This window comes from Ochotona curzoniae, unplaced genomic scaffold (genome assembly GCF_017591425.1).
Source record: "Ochotona curzoniae isolate NIBS_2020 unplaced genomic scaffold, NIBS_Ocur_1.0 scaffold_4506, whole genome shotgun sequence".
Lineage (NCBI taxonomy): Eukaryota > Metazoa > Chordata > Mammalia > Lagomorpha > Ochotonidae > Ochotona > Ochotona curzoniae.
The window spans coordinates 3,929,445-3,954,324 of NW_024467119.1; the positions used below are offsets into that span (position 1 = coordinate 3,929,445).

The following is a 24,880-nucleotide window of genomic DNA, read 5'->3' on the forward strand; positions in this document are numbered from 1 at the left end:
CTCATTTTCTGAGTTAGTCTACATTCTGTATAATAGCCAGCTTCTTGCTCATGTTGTGATGTTCTTTTAATTCTTAATTGATTCTAAAATTACTATTGTGGTAGCATACGCCTATGTCACTCCCACACCTGCTGAAGTTCTGAGCTAAGACTTTTGTCATTTGGCTCTGTGAATACATTGGCCTTTGGTTCCGTTTACCACTTGAAAAGCCAGAGGGGAGAGGACGGAACGTGACTGTGGAGAGCTTGGAGACTTGAGAGAGCATGAGTCCATGGTGCGAGGCGACGCTTAGAAGCTGGACAGATGGAGGAATCCTGTGTGCATGGTCAGGACATGGGCAAAGGGGGAAGGCAACTTTGTTGCTGTATTCTCTAGTTGAGGTGAAAGTGGAGTTTTCCTGGCTTTGTCCTAGAGTTCTATATGCACTCCAAATATTGAGATAGTTGCTCAGCATGTTTTGTGAAGTTGATGAAAGTTAAGGTCCCAAAAGGACAAATATAGTATTTTCTCTGATGTAAGATAGCCTTCATGCAGAGTATAAAATGAATAGATGTATAGATAAGCATGCACACACACACACACACACACACACACACTTTTTAGATGAACTGTACAATGGAGACGAGTGCACCTGCAGGTAGACAGGTCTCAGTACACGCCTCTACTCCCAGATTCGAGTTCACGATGAAACATTTCAGTAGACCTTGGCAGTCTGGTAGTAGAGTTTCTATCTCTGTCTGTACTAGAGTGCCATGATATAGCGGAAAGTTAAACTTTACTGTGTTGCTGTGATAATAGGGGGAATACAGCGGAGGGAGGATTCCCTATACCTGCAAAACGGCATCATGGAATATAGTAATAAAAGTTTCAGAAAGTTAATGAAGTTTTAAAAATGTTAGAATTCTCTTCATTTCTGCCTTTAAGCAATATTTATCTGTGATGGGCATGGCACAATGGCTCTGTTGGCTAATCCTCCTCCCTTTGCAAGTGCCAGAATCCTCTATGGGTCCTAGTTTGTGTCCTGGCTGTTCCATGTTTCTTCCAGCTCTCTATTTGTGGCCTAGGAAAGCAGCCAAGGACAGCCCAAAGCCTTGGGACCCTGAACCAACATGGGAGACCAGGAAGAGGCTCCTGGCTTTGGCTTCAGATCGGCTCAGCTCCTGCCATTGTGGCCACTCAGGATGTGAGCCAGTGGCTGAAAGATCTTTCTGTGTCTACTTCTCTGTAAATCTGCCTTTCCAGTAAAAATAAGTCTTTTTAAAATATATATTTATCTGTGAGGCAGAGAGAGTGCCGGGTCACTCACCAAATGCCTAAAATGATCAGGGTTGGGCAGGCTGAAGCTGGGAGCACAGAGTGCGACCCACGTTGCCCGTTTGCCTGGCATCAGTCCGGTTCCTTGAGCCGTCACCTGCCTCCCAGGCATCAGTCGGTTCCTTCAGCCATCAGCTGCCTCCCAGGCGTGAACTTGGTTCCTTGAGCCATCACCTGCTTCCCAGGCATCAATCCAGTTCCTTGAAGCCGGCACCTGCCTCCCAGGGTCCGGGTCAGTAGGAAGCTGGAATTAGGAGCTGGGATGAAGGATCAAACTGGGGTACTCCAACATACAACAAGGACTTCTCAGCCAGCACCTTAACTACAAGCCTAAATACCCACCTTTTTTTTTTTTTTTTTTGGTCTACATAGTTGAGAGGGATGCATGCTCATGTGGAGAGAGAGGATTTAGGCAAGGAGGCAGGTGGGTGGGAAAAAATGTTTCCAATTTCTTTTTCTCTCCTGTATCCAGTCCAGGTTAGACCCAGCTGGTGCACATGTGTTGTGACCTCATCGCGGGTCAGTGTCAGGGTTGCTGTTTCCTAACATTAACCACAGCGTATTATAGTGCACGCGCAGCCTCTACAAGTTCGTCGCCTCTTAAAAATGGCAATAAAGGGAAGGATGAATGACGTTTCTGCCTTTTAACAAAACAGAAGACTCAGTTTGTGGAAATTAAGATCAATCTCTTTTTTAAAAAATATTTTATATATTTGAAAAGCAGATCTGCAGAGGGCAAGACGGAGAATAGACACCTCAATGGCTGCAGTAGCCGGGGCTGACCAGGCTGAAGCCAGGAGCGTCTTCCCTCTCCCCACGTGGGTGCAGAGGCCCCAGCTCCCGGCCAGCTGCTGCTGCTTTCCCAGGTGCATTAGCTGGGTGGTGTGGATTGGAAGTGGAGCAGCCAGCACTTGAACTTGCACCCATGTGGGATGCCAGTTTTATGGGCAGTGATTTTACCGACTGTGCCACAGTGCCCCTGAATCTCACTTTGGAGTAGTGAGGATTCTTGAATGAAATGACTTAACTATTTGATGAGATTTAGTTTAAAAGAATCTACAGATTTAATGATTCTAACTCATTTCTTAATAAAGAAGAAAAAAAATAGGGCCCGGCATGGTGGCCCAGCAGCTAAAGTCCTCTCTTTGAATGCACTGGGAGCGCATATGGCTCCAGTTCTAATCCCAGCAGCTCCACTTCCCGTCCAGTTCCCTGCTTGTGGCCTGGGAAAGCAGTGGAGGACGGCCCAAAGCCTTGGGACCCTGCACCCACATGGGAGACCTGGAAGAAGCTCCTGGCTCCTGGCTTCAGATCAGTGCAGCTCCAGGCATTGCGGCCACTTGAGGAGTGAATCAATGGACAATCTTCCTCTTTGTCTCCTCCTCTCTATATATCTGAGTGTCCAATAAAAATAAATCTTTTTAAAAAAGGAAAGTTTTTTTTTTTTTTTTTAATTGGAAAGGCAGATCTACAGAGAAGGAGAGATGGAGAAAAAACACTTCTGTCTGCTGGTTCACTCCCCAGTGGCCACAGTGGCTGCAGCTGAGCCGATCTGGAGCCAGGAGCTTCCTCTGACTCTTCCAAGTGGGTGCAGGGTCCCAAGGCTCTGGGCCTCCCTCTACTGCTTTCCCAGGCCACGAGCAGGGACCTGGATGGGAAGTGGAACAGCCAGGACATGAAGCTTCACCCTTATGGGATCCTGGTGGATGCAAGGCAAGAGTTTAACCACTAAAGCCATCGCACCAGGCACGCTAACTTGTTCTTTATTAAGTAAAGGAGAAGGAACATAAACACTGCCCTCAGGAGTGAGACAGGGTGAGTATTGTCACAGGTCGTGCAAGGAATGTTCCAGGGCAGCTGTGCAAGCAGGACATCTTTGAGGCCGGTACCTTTGGTCACTTTTGAACCTGTGCAGTTCCCTCTGTTTCTCCTTGGTTGTCTGTTGCTAATAGCAGTGACAGCCCCAGATAATAAAGTGTTGTGTGGGCCTTTTAAAGGGCCAATGTGTGACATGACTAAAGGTAAGTGACATTTGGGAGTCGGCTTCACTGTTCTGTCTCTAGAGCTTTCTAGAGCGAGGACAGAGGAGTGAGGGTGACGGCTCCCAAGAAGGAGAGTTCTAGGGCTCAGCCTCGGTGTGGCCTGCACCGCAGGTGCCAGCACTTCAGGCTGATGGAAATCTCTACCCTGAAATAAGACCTCGGTCACCGGTCACCGCTGCATAAAGTTAGCCAGTACGGGGGCAATCCTGATGTTGAGTGAGATAAACTGTATCTTTTGGCTGTTAGTTGATTTGGTGGGAGCTGGTGTGTGTGTGTGTGTGTGTGTGTGTGTGTGTGTGTGTGTGTGTGTGTGTGTGTGTGTGTGTGTGTGTGTGTGTGTGTGTGTGTGTGTGTGTGTGTGTGTGTGTGTGTGTGTGTGTGTGTGTGTGTGTGTGTGTGTGTGTGTGTGTGTGTGTGTGTGTGTGTGTGTGTGTGTGTGTGTGTGTGACTGCCAGGCCTTTGTGCACTCATGTCCTGCTTTGTACCTGTTAATTTGCATCACTGCAATAAAAATGCTCTGGGTTTTTTTTGTTTTTTTTTAGTTTTTCTCTTGAGTTTCTTATATTTGGAGTTTAAAAATTACGTAAACCTGTAATATAGGGAAGCCTTTTCCTTTGACTTTTTTATCTAGAAGTTTTGTAGAAACTAGTTTTGTCACAATCAAAACCATTTTGAGATTTGCATATGAGAAACTGGGTATAATACTCCTTTGCCATCTTGTGTGTCGGCTTGATTAAGTTGACATTTCAAGGTCAGCACTCATGTACTTCAGTGGAGTCAGTTCTCAGTGCTGTGAAGACTCAATGAGACAGTGTGCAGAACCGCTTAGCTCCGTGACTGGTCCGTCCTGCTGTGCCGAATGACATCTGGGACAGGGTGGTGACACGTGCGGTACCACACGTGCTGTGTGACCTCCAAGACTTAGTTAAATATGGTGAGGTTGATTTAATTTTTGTATTTTGGTTATTAGGCAAACGACTGCTTATTATTTTGGTTTTGTTTCAGAAGAGCTAGTCAATGGAGTGTTTCAGATTGGCCAGAAAAAGGCCATAGTTTTTGTGTATTTTCTGCGGAGAACTTGTACTTGTTGGCTAACAGTAAGTCAGGCGTCACGTAACAACGGGGAAGTTGAGAAATGTGTAGGTGCACGATTTTGTCTTTTTATCACCTGTACTTAAGTCCGTGTGGTTTAGGTCAGTTACTTGATGCAATCTAGAGAGACACCACGCATTAACAGTTAGCTTCCTGTAAGTGAGAGAGACACCACACATGACAGCTAACTTCCTGTAAGTAAGAGAGACAAACTGTAATGACGGAAAGTCTGGGCACTGACATGACAGGAGCAGTTGTTTATTGTCCTGCTTGAGTATTACATACTGTGCGAAGAGCGCTTTCCTGGTTTGCCAGGCGGGGTGGGTGTGCTTAAACAAGCACCACCCCACACGTGGTGCTGTCCTCACGATGGCATGGCGCTGAGGTCACCAGCCGTGGGCGGTTCCCGCTTTGTGTTCTGTGATGGGACTACTTGTATATGTGATGTGGTCTCTCACCGAACAGTTGTTACGTGGCTTATGACTGCCTTCCAGTGACATAGGTTTAAAGGTTTTGTTTCAAATGATCTTAAACATAGTTTAAGCATAAATTGTATATATAATTCTTACTGAAATTCTGCATAACTGCATTTCTGTGTCATCAGAGACTTTGGAGATAATGGTGAACAGAGAAGGCAGTCATTTTTTTGTTCTGTTGGTCACTTAACAGACTTGGATGACAATGCACTTTGACCCTAACAGGACAGTTGCAGGCTTTATGTGAAATAATCTGTATAGTCTTCTGTGTTTCAGCAGAACCCTATGAGAAATGGGATTGCACTCCACAGATAGAGATAGAAAGGCTGCAGGCTCTCAGTCATGTTCTCCTGGTAAAGCGATGGACTACCGTTAACATTCAAATGCCTTTTGTTTGTTTGCAGCAGTTACAGAAGGAGAGGAGACAGGCCTGCCCTCTGTTGGTTTGCTTCTCCGCTGCAGTGCTAGGCCAGGGCAAACCTAGGTAGCAGCAGCTTCCTCCAGGTCTCCTGTGCATGGCAGGGATTCTTACAGTTGCCTGCTGCTGCTTTTCTCTGATTGTTCACAGGGAACTGGATCAGAAGTGGACCAGCCAGGACAGGAGTGGGTGCCCAGATGGGATGGCGTGGGATGGCAGTGCTGCAGACAGCTACTTTATCCTCTGTAATGCCAACTCCTAAAATTCAAGTCTTAATTCAAATCTGACACTTTGAAACCTATGCTGTTAGTGACTTAACATCACAGTGCAGAGAAGAGAAACTAAGGGGTGGGATTGGGGTGGGGGGGTGAGCTCCTCACCAGTGGCTGCCGTTGCCCACTCCCCAGCCCCCAACACCATGCACACGCCCCATGGTGGGGGCATGCATCTGCCCGGAAATGGAGTCGGGGGATGTGCAAATAGGAATGTAGTCCACCGAGGCTTGTTTGTCATGTATGCAGTGACTTCTGGGGACTTCCACAGACCAGGCCACTGCACTTGCGGGTAATCAAGGGAGTTGAGATGGGCTGGATCAGGAAGAATATGGAGGGCCTTCCTGGGTTAGACCAAGTCATGTGCAATAGTGATGTTATGGGGCGTGCACCAGGGTAGGCTAGGCCCAATGGACCAATGGCACTTGGTCTAATAAGGGGTTTTGGGGACCCCACTGTGAAACACAGAACCTGCCTGTGCAAGTGAGAGCTGTTGCTGGGTACAGGCTGGGCCAAGCTGTGCAAGGACACAACGTTAGTAAGAGCTGGAGGTAGGCTGGCTAGGCTAGTGTCAGGAGAGTCACCCAGGGAATGTGCCATGCCAGGGCTGGGCTGCAGCACCTGCTGGCGTGTGTGAGAAGCAGGATTGGAAGTATGGCTTTAAGGGATCTCTGGGGACTCCCCTGTGAGGCTGCAGTACCTGCTGGTATGTGCAAGAGCCAGGAATGAGGGCTGACTCAGTTGGACTAGGTTGTAGCACCCACTGATAGGAACTCGGACAGCAAGTGCCAGAGTTGGGGCAGGCCAACGGAGGCCACATGTGAGAACTAGGACTGGGGTGGTCCTGGGGGGCATCTTTGAGGACACCCCTGCTAGGCTGTAGCACCTGCCTGTGTGCCCAAGAGCAGGTGGTCTGGGTTGGGATGGGCTAGCTTGCTGGTGGGATGTGGGCCACCTGACTTAATAAGGTAAGAGAAAATTATTTTCTTTTTCTCTGAAGAGATTTGGATGAATTTTTTTTTAATGAATCTAAAACTATTCTGAAAAAAAGTACAATGGGTCCTGGTGCAGTAGCCTAGTGGCTAAAGCCCTTGCCTTGTACATGCCTGGATCCCATAGGGCGCCGATTCTGATCCCAGCGGCTCCACTTCCTATCCAGCTCCCTGCTCACTGGGAAAGCAGTCAAGGACAGCTCAAAGCCTTGGGACCCTGAACCAACTTGGGAGACCTGGAAGAGGCTCCTGCCTCCTGGCTTCAGATCGGCTCAGCTCTGGCTGTTGCAGCTGCTTGGGGAGTGAATCGACTGACCGAAGATCTTCCTCTCTGTCTCTCTATATATCTGACCTTCCAATAAAAATTTTAAAAATATTTTTTTAAAAAGAGTACAGTGACTAAGCTTATGTAAAGAAAGAATTATGAAAAATGGAAACCAAAAGGCTTCTGTGTGCGTGTGCCTTGTTTTGAAGGAAAAACGATGAAACCGATGTTGTGGAGTGACAGATGTAATTTGTTGAGCGCTAGAAGTGTCACAAAAGGATGCTTTTAAAAGTCACTGGTGGGCCCGGCGGCGTGGCCTAGTGCCTAAAGTCCTCGCCTTGCACGCCCGGGATCCCATATGGGCGCTGGTTCTAATCCTGGCAGCTCCACTTCCCATCCAGCTCCCTGCCTGTGGCCTGGGAAAGCAGTCGAGGACGGTCCAAAGCTTTGGGACCCTGCACCCGCGTGGGAGACCCGGAAGAGGTTCCTGGCTCCTGGCTTCGGATCGGCGTAGCATCGGCCGTTGTGCTCACTTGGGGAGTGAATCATTGGATGGAAGATCTTCCTCTCTGTCTCTCCTCCTCTCTGTATATCTGACTTTCCAATAAATAAAAATAAATCTTTAAAAAAAAGAGTCATTGGTATGTTTTAAGTATTTTATTTATGAGCATTCTAAAGTATCTTTACACTGAAAGTGAGGTATAGCTTTGCCTACCTAAGAGTATAAAATTGCAGGCATGATTCAGTACACATGTGCTGAAGCCATGTGGGTGCCAGGCTCTGCAGGTGGCAAGCCCTGCCGAGGAGAGCTAACAGGCCAGAGGGGGCACGGCTTGTCAGTGCCATGCTCAGTGTCACTGGTGTTTGCGTCTGTTTTCCAAATTAATAATGTATTTATTTACGACACTGTGTTCAGGATATTCTAGTGTGGAATATCTACCATAATCAGTAGAAAACAAAGTACTAACAAAATGTGTTCTTTCTTATAGCTTCAAAATAGAACATCTCATTTGCACTAGCAAATGAAAATTTAGCTGCTTAATAGCCACCTGTGATCTGCAGTTACCTTATTGGAAAATGCGGCCTTCCTCACTGCTGCATTCCCCGTCTCTCTGTTCTGACTCTGTGCCTTCATTCTTTGTATACTGTTGTTGTTAAATATTTATTTTGATATTTTGAATTTTATGGTACAATTTCATAGAGGTGGGTTTCGCCCCCCGCCCTGAACTCCCACGTCCCGACAACTTTTCCCTGCGTTGTGACAGTAGGAGTCATGATTCCATCAGTGCACCCCGACATTGCTGGTACAATATCAGACCATCATTGGGGTTCAGCTAGGAGGGTCACCTGAGTGTGGTGCAGAGGTGGCGTCAGTACTCGGGTCTGGAGTGGAAGGTGGAGAAGCTTCAGTGTGAAGGCAAGTGAATTCTGAGGAAGAGGCGATGCAGTGGCTCGACCAGCTAATCCTCTGCCTGCAAGCACTGGCATCTGAAGTAGGTGCAGGTTTCTGTCCCAGCGGCCCCGCTTCCCATCCAGCTCCCTGCCTGTGGCCTGGGAAAGCAGTCAGGGGGGCCCAAAGCCTTGGGACCCTGCACCTCATGGGAGGCCTGAAGGGTGCTCCTGGCTCCTGATTTTGGATCAGTGCAGCTCTGGGCACAGTGCCCCTTTGGGGAGTGAACCAGTGACCAAAAGATCTTTGTCTCTGTCTCTCCTTTTTGTAAATCTGCATTTCCAATAACAGAAATAAATACTTTAAAAATATACACAAGGAAAAACTGATTTAGAGATTGTTATTGTGAGGTGATACAGGAAGATTTGTATAGCAATTGCACAATGATTTAATAATTTGTGTGCTTGGATATTTTGTAACTTTTTAAGAACTTTTTAAAAAAATTTCAGGTATTTTGAAATCCTATATTCTTAAGTGAAAATTTTTCTTCCTTTCCATATTAGTGAACTTAATACTAGATCAATAGACATCTAGATAAACCTCATATACACGTCTTCATCAAGAGGAACTGTGTGGCGGAGACTAGCACACCAGGAAGGGAAGGTACATTGCAGTATGCATCTCTACTCCTGAAGACAGGATGGACTGCCATGAAGCTGTTAAATATATGTTGACAATAGGATACTGGGCTTTATTCCACTGTCTATGTGTCAAGATACCTAAATAGAAGAATGATGGACATGTGACTGTTGAAGAAATGTGCTAATGTAAAAATATAGGGGAAATCAGTGGGGGCTAGAGAGTGGGGAGGGTGGAAGAGGAAGTCCTTGAACCATCAGAACTATAGTATGAAAGATTAAAAAAAAATTAAATCGAATGACTTTTCAGTGAGTGGACTAAATTTTGAGAACTTTTAGAGTGAAGTATGTGTTTATACTTGGAACATTGGAAGTGGAAGACCCTGAAAACTGTGCACTTACAGTGGAGACTTTGTATCCCTTCTCTGTTTAAGCAGAGCCTGTCTGGAGTGTCTGTAAATGGTTTGCAGCTATTACAGAAAGGTTTGCAGTTCATCATCCACATTGCTTTCAGATTTTATTAGTTTTTTTTTTTAAGGTTTATTTATTTTTATTGGAACGGCAGATACACGGAGAGAAGGGTCTTTGCTGTTTCACTCCCTATGGAGCTGAGCTGGTCCAGCTGGAGCCTCTGGCTCTGCCCAGCCGGTGCAGGGTCCCTAGGCTTTGGACCTTTCTCTGCTGCTTTCCCCGGCTGCCGGCAGGGATCTGGAAGAAAAGTGGAGCATCCAGGGCACACACTGGCTGTTGGATCCTGACGGATGCCAGGAGGGCCACTGTGTCCATCCCCAGACTTTACGATGTTATAATGTGGAGAGTGGCCTTGTGTTCTTATTTCTACTGAATTCCGGAGTTGTGGTTTGATGTCTGTCATCCAGATACCTGCTTTGAGATGCTAACGTACGGTTTGGCAGAAGCTTTCTGCTTTGCATTTCAGTTGGAAATAGCTTTTGTTGGGCATGTAGAAGTTTATCATCTCTTCAGGGGTTACATAGGTTTTCAGTTCCTACCCCTTTTGTACCTCTGAGAGACCTCACGGGTAACTGCCTTGCCCTCGGCCCGGTGAATCAGGTGCATCCGTTGCTTATACTTTCTCTTGCTAGCACTGGAGATGTATTTTTACATGCTGAGTAAATTGAACTTTGTTGTTGAACTAATTCAGACGAAATAGTGAGATCCTAGTTTAGAAGCCGTTGAGGTGGTGAGGGAAGTCTTCGGCGGTCGCAGAGCTGCCATTTGACAGTGTGAGTACTTTGTGGCATTAATGGGTCGCCTGAGCTCCTTTTGCACTTTATAAATCCTTTATGAAACTTCAGAGACAATTCACTGGGAGAAGTAGGGATATCTACTATGAATGACTTTCTTTTTATTTTTAAGATTTATTTATTTATTTATTTGAAAAGCTGAGATAGGGGCAGAAAAAGGCCTTCCATCCACTGGTCCCCAGACGGCCGTGCCAACCAGTGCTGGGCTAGGCTGAAGCCAGGGCTGCTTTGGGATCTCCCACGTGGGTGGCAGCGGCCCAAACGCTGGGGCCGTCTTTCGCTGCTTTTCCCAGGCCACTAGCAGGGAGCTGGATTCCAAGTGGAAGAGCTGGGAAATGCACCGGTGCCAATGTGGGATGCTAGCGTGGCAGCCAGTAGCTTCCCCTGCTCTCCCGTGATGCTGGCCTGTAGGTGTGCAATCATCTGAAGAAGGCCTTGCTGTTACTGACTGTGGGTCTTTGGAGGAACTCGGTCGTCTGTGCTTTTGCTTACATACTCCTGGTGCCTGTGTGTGTACCGCGTGCTCACTGCTGGGAATTGTCTTCACGTGGCGTTAATGATTGTGTTTAATCTGTGCTTCTCTGTCCCTCTTTGCCATGCTTACTTTTACCTTAAAATGAGATATGACTTTTAAAAACACAGAATTTGCAGTGCTGTATTTTCTTTTGATTGACAGTATAATTTTTGTAAAAACAAAATGCCTTTCACGACTTTTTTTTTAAGCACCTTCAGGGCTGCTTCCTGGCAGTGGCGTGGCTGAGCTCTGCGTTAGTCTCTCAGATGGCTCGTGTGGCTGCTGTCTTTTGCTTGGGAGCCTGTCCAAAAGTGTTAGCTCCAAGTACCTGCCGTGTGTCTGCAGTGGATTCAGTGTGGGCTCAGTGCTGGGGTGAGTGCCAGCTCCTTGGTGAGAGCTGGGATTTTCATAAGCAGTCCAGTTATAGCCCTGTGCCAGTCAGGCTTGGAGTTATTAATTTATATCATAAGTAATGTTATAACAAAAATCATTATATGTATATTTTAACACACAGCGTACACAACATTTTCCACTTTCTAAGGAAGAGAACTTTGAATCTCTGGCCTCCGTTACTTCGTATCCCCTAGCTGTATTTATGTGGATGATTTTGAGTTAATGTCCTTTTCTCTCTTGGTGTCATGACTAAAAAATACTCCTATGAATAAGAAAAATGTAAAAACCCTTGGCTAATTTATAATCTGCACAATTTGAGATGACACAGCGCAGAAACGAAATGTCCTGGAAGAGCCATTACCTTAAGCAGTTGAAGTCTGTATGATTTTACCACACATTCTTCCATTTAATATGAACAGTCTCAGACAGTTAATGCAGTGGAAAGACTAATGAACACCTGCTGGCCACCGTCCAGGAAGGAAGCCGGAGTGTCAGTGCTCCCTGGGGCCGGAGCTGTTCTAGATGCAGGTCTGACCGCAGACCCTCTCCTGGCACTGTCAAGTTTGGATCCTCGTGGTGGTTGGAACGCTCTGGGCCAGGGCCATCCTGCTGAGCTTGCTGCAGTGCCCTGCCCCTGTGCCTGCGTTGCCTGGCATGCCCAGACAGTCGCGCAGGATTCCTCTTCCTTTGGTCTTGGTGAGCCTGTCGGCGTCACCCATCCATCAGAGTCACGCTGAGTAACTCCTGCTCTCCGTACTCTGTAATGAAGCGTCCTATGTCTCGTTACGGTTTTTCTGCACATGTCTGTGTCTTCTGTGTAAATACTGTTGTAGTTTTGTCGTGAGAATGTTGTTGACCAAGTTCTGTGTTATGGCCATAAACGTGTCTACGCTTAAGTAACCTGAGGTATTTATGATGTGTTAGGTCCTAAGGAGAAGTCAAACTTTCTGTTAATAGATAGGAATGGGCCTGGCCTGGTAGCCTAGTCGTTAAAGACCTTGCCTTGCAAGTAGCGAGATGTCATATTGGCATTGGTTCGTGTCCCAGCAGCTCCACTTCCCATCCAGCTCCATGCCTGTGGCCTAGGAAAGCAGTCAGGACGCCCAGAGCCTTGGGACCCTGCACGCGCGTGGGAGACTCAGCAGAAGCTTCTGGCTTTGGATCAGCTCCGCTCTGTCTGTTGGCAGCTACTTGGGGAGTGAGCTAGCAGATGGAAGAGCTTTAAAAAAATTGGCGTATTCATTAATTGTTTTTGTCATTTTTTTCCACATTGTCTTACTTTGCATATTTCAGTAGTACAATTTAAAAATATTAAAGTACTGTTTCTTTTTGTTTTATCTTTTAGATAATCCTATATGGAGATTTGCCAAAAAATAAAGAAAATATAATATATTTAGCAAATCACCGAAGCACAGGTTTGTATGACTTTTAGGTTTTTCTACAAATGGTACATGGACATTCAAAACAATGTCCTTATCCGGTTAAATAAGGCAGATTGTTAAATCATGACATTTGGTGTGCAGATGTTCTGCCTGTCCTCTTTGTTTGTATTTTTTGTGGTTTTGCTTTTTGAAAGCCGTGCGTTGTTCTGAGCTCCTTCCGGTGGCGGTAAGCTGCATCCCTCCATTTTCCCTGTCTCTTTGAACACCTTTCACTATCTATTGGCTGTTTTTCTGAATTACATTGTTACAAGTAGAATCGTTGAGTCAGAACAGGAAACGGGCAGATGCTAAGCATCACTGCATAGCTCTCAGAAAATGTCAGCAGAGACCACCAGGGACTACTTACTGTTGGGTTATGGCTTTGACTTTGCCCCTCTTGGCCTGCCCGGGTACAGCTCAGAAGACCTGGCGTGTTGACTGGTGTCTCCGCTGCCTTGTTTTTGCATGACAGTTTGTTGTGCTGGCATTCTGTTTCCGTTAACTTACTTCCCTGCAGAGTTGGCAGTGGTGCTGTGGGTGTTTGTGCTCTGCATTGTCCTCCGCTGCCTCCTTTGACACTGCTTACGTTATGTCTCTTGTGAAATGCTCCCTTTTCTTGCTTTAGATGGCAGGTGTGTCAGCTGACAGTGTGTGACACGAAAAGGCATGACTTTGGCGTTCATGGCTCTCGTGCAGTGGGCTGTGTGGCACTGGGCACACCGCTCAGACTCTCCCAGCCTCAAGTGCTGATCGGAGTACTCCGTTCTCCCCGCGGAGGGGCTGGCTCCTGGGTGGCAGTTAGCATCACAACAGCTAAACCTTGGCATGGCGCTGGATCTGTGGTAGTCGGTGCTTCCGGTGGTGCACTGTCTCTTTTAGACTACACACTGCCTGTCTGAATTAGAACTCCTGACGTAGTGATGCAGATGAGAGCTTGCTGCCGTTCCTCCATGCCCTCTGCTCCTGTCTTCTGCAAAGCTAATGGTAACAGTGGCTTGGACTACATCACCATGGAAGAATTCCTACACAGCCACGCATATTGGTATCTTATGATTTTTAAAAAATATTTATTATTTGAAGGATAAGTAACACAGAGACAGAGAGACTGCCCACCTCTTGGCTTGCTTCCCATATGGCCACAAAAGCAGGGCTGGGCCGGGAGCTGCCCAGTGCTCCGTCCGGGTCTCCCACGTGGACGGTAAGCAGAGCAATCGTGTCAGGAGCCAGCACTTTGCATGGGGTGCTAGCACTGCAGGCAGCATCTTAGCATGCTGTGCCGCATGCTGACCGCTTAGGAATACTTGTAATGATAACGCACAAGGGTGCTCAAAAAGTTTGGGTAAAATGAAATTAAAAGGTTAGTTTCTTTTAATAGAAAAAACAGAAAAAAAAACCAGAAAACTTTATTTCAATGTAGTAACTTTGAAATTTCGCTGATGTGAGATCTTCACAGATTTTGTGAAAGACACTCATTTCCTTAAAGCACAGATTTCAAACTTTATGCATCAAAATAAACATTTTTCAATTCCGTTTTTTCATGAACTATTGTATGCTTAGTTACCCTGGCCTCTGTCTGTGATGAGCTGTCGTCCAGTGTCACCATTCCTCAGTCTGGCTAGGAAGGGTAATTTACTGCGTGTAGTGGTGGCACAAAGCTTGTGCCTTTTGACTGGTTATGTACTTAACTGTTCCCATGAAAAACTCAAGTTTGAGACCACAGACCAGGATAGTTTATTATAAACATGGTGTACTTTGAAAATGTAACATGTTTTTATGAAAGTTCTTAGAAGATAAATACAAGACCATAATATAACCATACTTGTTTTAATATAAAAATACATTTATACATTTATAAATACATTTATACATTATAAAATACATTTATATCTGAGTGGCAGTTGTGGTGGGAAATGGTGCCACTTCTGCTTCTTAGCACTGCGTCTCTATCCGTGATGCTGCAGCTTGTGTCTTGGCTTTCACGTACAAAGCTGGGGGAAATGTCCTTAGAATGTATTCTCCATCTGTTTACTTTGCATTGGGTGTGCTTGTAACAGGCTTGGCTATGTGGGTTCCAGATTGAAAGAGGTATGTTTATCCGATAACTATATCTGATCTAAGTTACTGATCCAAGAGAGAGGTGGCTAAGGAGAGGCTTTTATGGGAAAGGAAGTTGCATACTGTATAGAAGCCATCATTGCTAGCCCAGTAGTGTGCACAGCATCACAGCCAGAGCCGCCAGCGCTGACTGACTACGGGAGCGTCCGTGGGCGTCACTCTGCTCGTTGAAAGCCGTAGAAAATCCAGGTGTGAGTAACTGCCTGTCCTGAATCGTGGGGAGGAAGTCAGTTTGTGAATGGTAACCCCTGATTAGAAATCAGTTTATAACACCTGATGTTTTTCTTGGGGTTGATGCCGCGTGCTTAAGCGGCTGTGTCTTTGGGGTGTCCAGTGTAGCACGTTGTCTGAAGCACGTGACTGAGCTAACCACGGTCTGGGGGACTCTCCATCCCTGGTTTCTGTTTCTCACAGTAGATGTGTTTTTAATTTTACTTTTTATTGTTATCATTTTATGATACAGTCCCATAGATCGTGGGATTTCCCTTATCCCCTCCCCCCCTGAGTTCCCTGTATCATTACTAGACTATAGTTATCTCACAGTATTTTTAAAAAATGTTAACTTATTGATTTGAAAGGTAGAGTTACAGAGAGAGAAATCTATGCAGGGCTCGTTCCCCAGTGGCTGCAGTGACGGGCTGACCCAGAGCGAGTGCTGGAGCTCCTGTCTCCCGTGTGCGTGAGCTGTCTTACGCTGCTCTCAGAGGCCTTAGCAGCATGTTGGATCGCAAGTGAAGTTACAGGGACTCACATTGGCTCCTGCGCGGGACGCTGGCTTGACCCACTGCACAACAGTGTTGGTCCTGTCCCTCCAGTGTCTGACTTATTGTAGTTGTTGTAATTTCTGTGGCCCTGTATACATTTCCACTTTTATTTTTTTTTTTTTTAAGATTTACTTATTTATTTTTTATTGGAAAGGCAGAGCCAATCTGCTGTCAGGAGCCACAAGCTTCTTCCATGAGGGTACAGCAGGGTCCCAAGGCTTTGGGCCGTCCTCCACTGCTTCCCCAGGCCACAAGCAGGGAGCTGGATGGGAGGTGAAGTCTCCAGTACACAGATCAGCGCCCATATGAGATCCTGGTGCATGCAAGGCGAGGACGTTAACTGCTAGGCTACCGCGCCGGGCCCTACACTTATACCTCTGTATAAGGATTGCTTTTCTCTAAAAAAAAAATTAGCAATTTTCTTTTCAAGTTCCCCATCCTTGGGTTCATCTGTAAATACTATACTACATCTCATTTTTATACTTCCCCACCAAGAGATAGAATAATGCAAGTCCCTCTGATTCTGAAGGCATTATCTTTATTTTAGGCTCTGAATGGTTTACTGCAAATTTTCTGTCATGGCTTTCGTGAGAACCACTCCTGTTTGGAATTTCTGTTTGACAGCTCAGCTGTCAATTTTTCTAGAAAGTTCTGCATTGCTACTGCTAACTAATTCATACGTTATGAATCTTGGTAATTGTCGTGAGCACCCTGGGACTGTGTCTCGGTTCTCCTGTCCCTTGCACAGCCGCAGGCCCTGTGAGACCTTCGAATCCCTGTTACTGCACCCTGAAGCATCCTTCGCTTTGGTTGTACAGTCACGAATTTTAATTGTACTTGTCAATAGCATGGAGCTGCGATTTTTTGTATGTCTTTTTTTTTTTCTCATGAAAAATCATGTTTTCTATACTGGAAAGTTAAAGAAGCGCATTTTATCCCTTGTATATATTAGATTGTTTTGGGATTTTGTAAATTTTATGCATTACCTTTGAAATAAATGGCTTTTCAGAAAATGAAAAACAAAACACAGCCTCATGGAATTTATGTGTCTTCGTCACGTAGGATTGATTCCTTAGTGTGTTCAAAGCAGACCCTGTGGTGTGGTGGCCTGCTCTGTGATGGCCTGCCGGGCGGCATGGGCTGTGCGCTGACTGGGTTCTGTTTCTGCAGTTGACTGGATCATTGCTGACATGCTGGCCATCAGGCAGAACGCTCTTGGACATGTGCGGTATGTGCTCAAAGATGGCTTGAAATGGCTTCCACTGTATGGGTGCTACTTGTCTCAGGTAACGTTCCCTTCTTATAGTCTATAAAAATTTTTTTAAAGGTTTCTTCAACTATTTGAGAAAGAAATAGAGAGGAAGAGAAAAAAAGTCTTCTGTCTGCTAATTGCTCCCTACTGGCCACAGTAGCTTTATCTGGGTTGGTCCAAAGCCAGGAGCCAGAAGCTCTGTCCTGGTCTCCCACATGGGTGTGCTAGGAGCCATCTTCCCTTGTCTTCCTGGGTGCTCTAGCAGGAAGCTGCATTCGAAGCCGGACAGCAGAAATGGTGCTCAGAGTGGTGTGCTGGTGCCACAAGCAATAGCTAAGCCATGGTACCACAGTGCTGACCCCCAAGTTTGTATTTTTGAGAAAGATCTATTTATTTATTTGGAAGGCAGAGTGATGGATGGAACTCTTCATCTGTTGGATTACTACGCAGATAGCTACAGGAGCTAAGACTGAGCTGGGCTGAGGCATGGGGGGCCGGGAACTGCAGCTAGGACTGAGCTGGGCTGAGGCGTGGGGGGGCCGGGAACTGCAGCTAGGACTGAGCCGGACTGAGGCGTGAGGGGCTGGGAACTACAGCCAGGACTGAGCCGGGCTGAGGCATGGGGGGCCGGGAACTGCAGCTAGGACTGAGCCGGGCTGAGGCCAGGGCCATGAGCTCCATCTAGTACCTCCCACATGAGTGACATTGACCTTGGTTACTTGTGCCATCTCCCACTCTTAAATTGAAGGCAAACTAGTACTGGAATTCAGGATATGGATATTGCAAATTGTGGCTCAACATGTTGAAATGTAACATACTTATCTAAGAATATGGATTTTTAATGGATCTAATATTTTAGATTCTCTTTTAGACATTGCAGAGAGAGAGTGCACGCATACGTGCACAAGCTCCTATTTGCTGAGTCACTGCTCAGATGCCTTCATCATTTGCTGAGTCACTGCTCAGATGCCTTCAGCTGCTGAGTGGGCAACCTGAATTCAGGAGCTGTAACTCAGTCCAGGTCTCCTGGTCCTTTTCGCCATCAACACTGGACTTGGGGTACACATGAACAAGAAGCTGGTGTTAGGAGCAGCCAGAGTCAGGAATTGAACCAGCAGGACGACAGGAGTGTCCCAATGGTGATCATTAGGCCGATTGCTCACCCCTTGTTTCCTATTGTTAATGATATGTATCTATACTCAGACATGTTTAGTTAACCATGTAGTTAAACAAAATAACAAATGCAAGTGTACAATAGGTTTTTTTTTTAAATTAGGAAACCTAGGGTATAGAATTCAGTGAACACTACCTTACAACTCTAATGGTAAAATTAGTGATCTGTAGGATATGAAAAAGTGGCAAGCTGTAAATTTAGTGTTCAGCGTGAGAGAACTTTTCTCGCGGTGTGGAGAAGGCAGTACAGGGTCACAGTGTGTCAGTCCTGGTTCTTCCCGAGGGCTGTCTCCCGTGGACGAGGCCTGTATCCTCACACGGCTCTTTGCTTCCTTTTCTTTCTCTTTCCTCTCTCTCTCCTTCCCTTCCTTCCGTCTTTCTTCAGATTTATTTATTGGAGAGGAGGAGAGACAGAGAGAAACATCTTCCATCTGCTAATTCACTCCCCATGTGACCACAACGGCCAGAGCTGAGCTGATCTGAAGCTAGGAGCCAGGAGCTTCTCCCAGGTCTCTCAGACTGGTGCAGGGTCCCCAGGCTTTGGGCTATCTTCTACTGCTTTCCCACGCAACCAGCAGGTAGCTGGAAGGGAAGGAAAGTGGGGCATGCAGGACACAAACTGGCATCCATATGGTGTCCTGGCGGATGCAAGGTGAGGATTTAGCCACTAGGCCATTACAATGGGCCCACACAGTCTTTTTTTTTTTTTTTTTAAAGATTTATTTTTATTATTTTTTCATTGGAAAGGCGGATATACAGAGAGGAGAGACAGAGAGGAAGATCTTTTGTCCATTGATTCACTCCCCAAGTGAGCGCAACAGGTCGATACTATGCCGATCCGAAGCCAGGAGCCTCTTCCGGGTCTCCCACGTGGGTGCAGGGTCCCAAAGCTTTGGGCCGTCCTCGACTGCCTTCCCAGGCCACAGGCAGGGAGCTGGAAGGGAAGCGGGGCTGCCGGGATTAGAACCGGCGCCCATATGGGATCCCGGGCGTGCAAGGCGAGGACCTTTAACCACTTGCGCCACCGTGCCGGGCCCAAGAAGCACAGTCTTTTCTTAAAAGGACACCAGTCACATTGAGTTGGGGACCTCCTCTATGACTGTTTTGCCTTGGTGATGTCCTTAAATCCCACTAAATACAGTCACGGAGAAAACAGGGTTTAGCGTATGGGAGACACGCTGTAGTACTACATAAATGCTCAGAGCTGGGTTGGTGATGAGTATTGATATTTTAAGGACCTTGAAAATGATTATAATAATGGAAGATTGGGAGCTAAAAATCCATCTGATCAAGTTTTTGATAAAATATTTGTAAGAAGAACATTTTCAGTTGCTAGCAAAGCTAACTGCTGCATTGAGTTTTGTGGTAGAGTGGTTAAGCTCTGCTTGAGACACCTGCCTGGGTTCAAGATCTGTCTGTTTCTGAGCCAGCTTCCTGTAGTGTATACCTTGGAGGCACAGGTGCTGGCTCAGGTGGGTCGAGTTCCTGGCTCCAGCTTGAGTGTAGGCTGGTCCTGGCTATTGAAAGCCTATGGGGAATGAACCAGCAGATCTCTTTCTCTCTCTATTGAAATAAATGGAATTAAGTAAAGATTTTTAAGAAGCTAAATTTCATATTTCTTTTAATTACTGTGACATGCTGTTTTAATCATTTGAAACAATTTGTGGGTTAGATACTAATGTTTGAATGTGTTAAATGTAATTTAAGTTCTGAAATGGAGTTTACTCTTACTCTTTTGGAATAAAGTTGTGTTTTGAATTACTATCACCATTGGTTATTTTGAAAGTAAATGCTTTTTCTCCCTGCTTTTTGTGTGTGCCAGCATGGAGGAATCTATGTAAAGCGAAGTGCCAAATTCAACGAGAAAGAGATGAGAAGCAAGCTGCAGAGCCACGTGGCTGCAGGAACTCCAGTAAGACCTTGCACTCTTGCTGTTCCTTGTTGAGTCTGATTGCACAGTCCTTCCTCCATGGCTGGGTGGTGTTTGAGGGCAGCAGTGCGCCCGGAAGAGAGGTGTGTCGATGCAGGAGAGGCTGCTTGGTCCCTTCCCAGTGCTATCAACACTGACTCTCCAAAGGACGAAGAGAACACTTGTGTCGACCTGCACTTGTAACCCTGCACTTCAGCTGCTTCGGGTTAGCTGGGTCTTCAGTATCAGATTTAGTTTTCAAAGAAACAGCTTTTCTCTTTGTATAAATGTGGATTTCTTGCGTGGGTATATCTGAGAAAACAAAGGAGAATCATTCACTGTGAATATTGGCCTTGTTCCGCCCACCCCAGCCCTGAAAAGGAGTCTCAGTGTCATGCATGGAGAGCTGTTGCTGCCGGACAGCTCTCCCAGGACTCCCTAGGAGAGCCCGGACCAGAGCAGCTTGGCTTCTCTCGTGGAGGACAGGCCAAGCACTCAGATCCTTAGCTCAAGTTCACCTGTCCTTTGCTTTCCCTGCTTGTCTTTGCCTTCCTCCTGCCTTCCCTTTCCCCGGGCAGCTCGGTGGCAGCCAGAACTCATACTGGAAGAAGAGCAAACATTGGTTCTCACAGTGTTACATTGGGAAGCCCTTCTCTTAGGGCAGACAGACACACGGACAGGATCTCTTCAGTCTGTGACAGTGTGGTGAATTGTGGCAGAAATGGGCATCATTGTTGAAAGGTAGCTGGTATGTGTGTAATCACTTGTTGAACAATTCAAAATCCAAAAACATGAATGTGCATGTTATTGCATCCGTCCCCTTGCTTCACCAGCTGTCCACCACGGGATGTGCGGCGGAGTAGGTCCTGGGTGGTGCTGTGAATCTGAAAGCAGAAGTGTAGCCCTGAGTCTGTGGTCTGTCCAGTCTCCTCCCCTTGGCGTTGTGTCCCCAGAAAATGCAGTTGTCAGTAGCCCTGCCCTGTGTGTTGTGGGGCGTTTTCTCTCTGGGTTCCTTTGTTTTTTTGTTTGTTATTTGTTGTCTGTGTTTTGTTTTAAAGATTTATTTTTATTGCAAAGTCAGAAATATAGAGAGGTGGAGACACAGAGGAAGATCTTCCGTCCATTGATTCACTTCCCAAGTGGCCACAATGCCTGGAGCTGCACTGATCTAATGCCAGGAGCCAGGAACTTCCTTCAGGTCTCCCACGCAGGTGCAGGTTCCCAAGGCTTTGGACCTTCCTCCACTGCTTTTCCAGGCCACAAGCAGGGAGCTGAATGGGAAGCGGGGCCACCAGGATTAGAACCAACATCCATATGGGGTCCTAGTGTGTACAGGGGGAGACTGCTAGGCTACCACACTGAGGCCTGTTTACATCTGTTTGATAATTCTATGTTGAGTGTCTTTTTTTAAAAAATTCCCATTGATCTTCAGAGTGGGTCTGTGGTTTGTCTTCTGTGATTAACTTGGAGCTGTTTCTAACCTTGTGTTTTCTTTCACCTCTCCAAGTGCTGATGCAGAGAGCCGTTCGCTGCAGCTCCACTCTGCTGGGCGTTTGCTCTCTTATCCCCCTCTTCTGCTCTTTGTGTTAAACTCGGCCGTTTCTGTGGGCGTGTCTTCCAAATTCAGTGATTGCCCTTTGACTGTACAAGAGTCTGCTAAAGCGGCTTTTTTTCCTTATAAATTTTATTTTTGGTGATGTTTACATAGTTGATTAGAGTGGGAATGGTCAAGGATTAGGGGAAAGTAGGTGAGACCATTGTTTCTAAAATTTTCTTTTTGTTCTTCTGTGTCTGGAGGACGTGGGGAGAAAAGGGGAGAAGCCACACCCAGCCTCCCAACCACCTCTGCTCCTGAGTTAGGGAATGGCCCCCCACTGTCACCCCGGGTCCCCGATGTGGAGCATGCTCCATGGGTTCTGCTCAGGCGGTTTTGAGAGTTCTGAAATGTTGTCAGTCTCACTGATCCAAGGGTGAGGAAATTCTTCCAGGGTTCATTGGCTGCCTTAGTCCACCTTGGAGTGTCCATTTGCCCAAACATGTGCTGTCAGTGCTTGGCTTGGGTAGTGAACCAATTTGTTCTGCCCTCCTTCCCCTGCTGTGGTACCAGATGTCCTCTGTAGGCCCCAATGGACTGCCATATTCTCCATGTGCATAGGGCATTCAATCCACTGTTCCGTCTTAGCCACTGAGGCCCAGGTCTGACTCATGCACTCCATGTTCAGACCAGAGATCCTACAGTTCTCCCCGTGGGGGGATTCCCAAGGAAACCTTTTCTGACGTGATCCCAGACCTGACTAGTGTGTAGTTGTTGGTGTCATCTCCTGCTCAGTCCGTCACCCCATCAGCCTATGCACACATTGGTAGTTGGCAATTGCTGGGTCAGTTGTGTCTCAAGCCCCGTCTCTTGCATACACTAATGGGTGCTATGGCGTAGCCCAACCCTGCCCATCACACACGCAGCCCTCACACACACCAGTGGGAACTGCAGCCTATTCTGAGCAATCAGCAGTTATCCTGATATAACTCCAACCAAGCCTACCCCCAGTCCTGGTTCCTGTGCTTGCCAGTATGTGCAGCAGACTGGTCTAGTCTGTCCCACATCCCATTCAGCTCCCTTATACATCAATGGGCATTGAAGCCTAGCTCAACCAGCTGACCCCACTATCCAGCCTACACTCATGCCTCCAGGTGCCACCACCTGTCTAGCCAGGCCTGCCTCAGTCCCTGGTTCTCATGTTCACCAGTGGGAGTTGCAGCCCATCAGAGAGGGGCCTACAGTTTCCCTGTTGGACACAGTTGAACTTGCACTTTTCAGCTGGTTCTGCAGTCTAGGTTGACAGGACTTGCCCCTAGTCCCAGCACTTGGCAGTTGATGCTGTGGCAAGACAACTAACATGAACTTATTGTGACTCATGCGTGCACCGGTGGATACAGCTGGTCAGCCCAGCCTGTCTTTCCCCCAACCCAGTTCACATGCAAGTTAACAAGAGTTATGGCCTTGTGTGGCCTGCTCTGTACCAGTCCCTGTTCCAATTCTCAGTCTCACCTGTGGGGACATTGGCCTACCAGGAGAGTCCTTGGCAGCCCCCCCGAACTCTGTTCAGCCCATGATGTGCTGGTGGATGCTGCGACCCAGTCTGGCATGGTATGCCTCACCTTGACATTTGCTGACGAGTACTATAGCCTGGTGCGGCTGGATCTGCCTCTAGTTCCAGCTCATGCTGGTAGGTGCTACAGCCCAGCCCAGTACAGCCAGCCCCAGGTCCCGGTCTTAATGTGAACTGGCTGGTGTTGATGCCTGATCTGGGCTCTCCTGCACCTTGTCCTCAGGTCTGTCAGTGGGTGTTATAAGCTGGTCCAGCCTTTCCTGACCTCAGACCTGAGCCCCATGTGTGACCGAGAGTATTATAACCTGACCTGGTCTGGACTACTGTCAGCATTGGTTCTTGCATTCCCCAGCAAGGACTGTGTCCTGACAGAGGGGTTCCCCAAGCTCCTCTATTAGTTCTCCCTGTGGCAGATCTTGCATGCACAGTGAGTCCTTGTCCCAGAGTGAGTTAATACACCTCCTGTTCTACCTGGAACAGTGGACCTGCCCACCTGGCCCACACCCGTTCTGATTCTCACTGTTGGGTGCTACACTGCAGCCACACCCGATCTATACCCAGACTACCTCTCACATGGTTCATCAGGTGCTGAGACCTTGTCCAGCCTGTCCTGCACCCACCCTGGCTCTTATGAGTACCAGTGCAGGCTAGAATCTAGAGCATGTGGCACACCCCAGACCCAGTGCACTTCCATACTGAGTGACACTGCAGTCATGTCCAGCCCAGATAGTTGCCCCCCCATTCTAGTGCTTCTGCTCACGAATGGGAACCACAACCCACTTGAGGCATCCCAGCATCCCCTTAACTCTTCAGCTAGGCCTGTTTCCAGTGCCAGAACTTGCATGTGGCAGTGTTTGCTGTGACGTAGCTCAGTACAGCCCCAGGTCCAGTAACTAGTGTTCATGCCCTGTCTTGGCCTTTGCCATCGGGTGCTGTAACCTGTCCTGTCATAGCCCGCCCCCAGTCCCAGCTCTCACTGCGGGGTGCTGCAGCACAGCACTACCCAGCTTGCTCACATCCTTGGCTCATGTAAACCAGTTGGTGTGATAGCCTAGCCTGGCATGAGTCGCACTCCAGCCTGGCTGCTGTACATGCTAGTGGGCTGAGGTTGGCTTAGCCCTGCTCCATCTACCCCCCTCCAGAACCAACCCGCACACGTGCTGATGGGTGGAGCTTCCTTGCTGGGGCCGACCAACACCCAGGCCTGATGACATGCTCACATGCAGGAGCCACTTCCCACAGCGGGGTTTCCACTCCCAGACCCAGATCTCACAAGTGTCAGAGGTGCTAGGCCTTTACCTGTGGAGGCCTGCCCCTCTGTCCTGGCCTTTGTATGAGCTGGTGGATGTTGTATCCCAGACTGCCTGGTACACCATTCTTGGGTGCACCTGTCAGTACTGCAGCCTGGAACAGCCTGGCCTGTTTTGTACTGCAGTACTCAAGAATGTAAAACTGCTTATTTCTGTGGTTTTTTTTTTTTTCATTCCTAGCCATATTCCTTTAATTCTGTTTCCGTTGGTGTGAGTTTATGCCTAAAGATTGTCAGTGCTCCTTTCCACTGGGACTTTATCATGTCAGTAGTGATTGTAAATGCCTTGCCTGCTCAGTCCCGTCTGTGCTGCATCTGAATCTGATGTTTTTGGTCTTTGCCCCTTCAGGTGCTGATTTGTCTTTTCTGTGTTCTCCAAGATTTTGTTGTGAATTGAGTGTTTTGTGTCGTTCAGGATAAATGACCCGATTGCACTGATACCAGCAATGGGGGTCAATGTCTTTTTGTGAGGCCTTGCTCCCTGAGCTGGAGTCATGCAGGAGTGTCACTGGACTTGTGGTTTGCTCTAAAATTCTCACAGCAACTAGTGTTCGTGACCTTGTGTGTTGGGATGGGTCATTGCTGCAGTGTCCCTCCCTGTGTGCCCACAGTGCTGGCCACTTCCCGCCTCCTGGCCTCTCTCTTGGGCTGGTCCTGAACTCTGCTGAGTTGGGTGCTGCAGCACGAGAAGCCCCTCGGGACAGAGCCGCCTGACCCTGCCTGGCATCCCCTCCCTGGCCGGCGTTTTGTCCGTTGTCC

The 24,880-nt window shown here is 47.4% G+C and overlaps 1 protein-coding gene across 4 annotated transcripts in view; it reads left to right on the forward strand.

Moving 5' to 3' along the window:
* Window positions 1-24,880, forward strand: part of AGPAT5 (1-acylglycerol-3-phosphate O-acyltransferase 5) — a 58,458-nt gene that overhangs the window by 8,919 nt on the left and 24,659 nt on the right. For all 4 annotated transcript variants that reach the window (XR_005882399.1, XM_040967441.1, XM_040967442.1 and 1 more), the window contains exons 2-4: window positions 12,417-12,486; window positions 16,542-16,657; window positions 19,619-19,708. Coding sequence is in view for 3 of the 4 variants with exons in the window: in XM_040967441.1 (XP_040823375.1) it covers window positions 12,417-12,486; window positions 16,542-16,657; window positions 19,619-19,708 (276 nt within the window). In the remaining variant the exon portion in view is untranslated. The remainder of the gene's footprint in view (window positions 1-12,416; window positions 12,487-16,541; window positions 16,658-19,618; window positions 19,709-24,880) is intronic.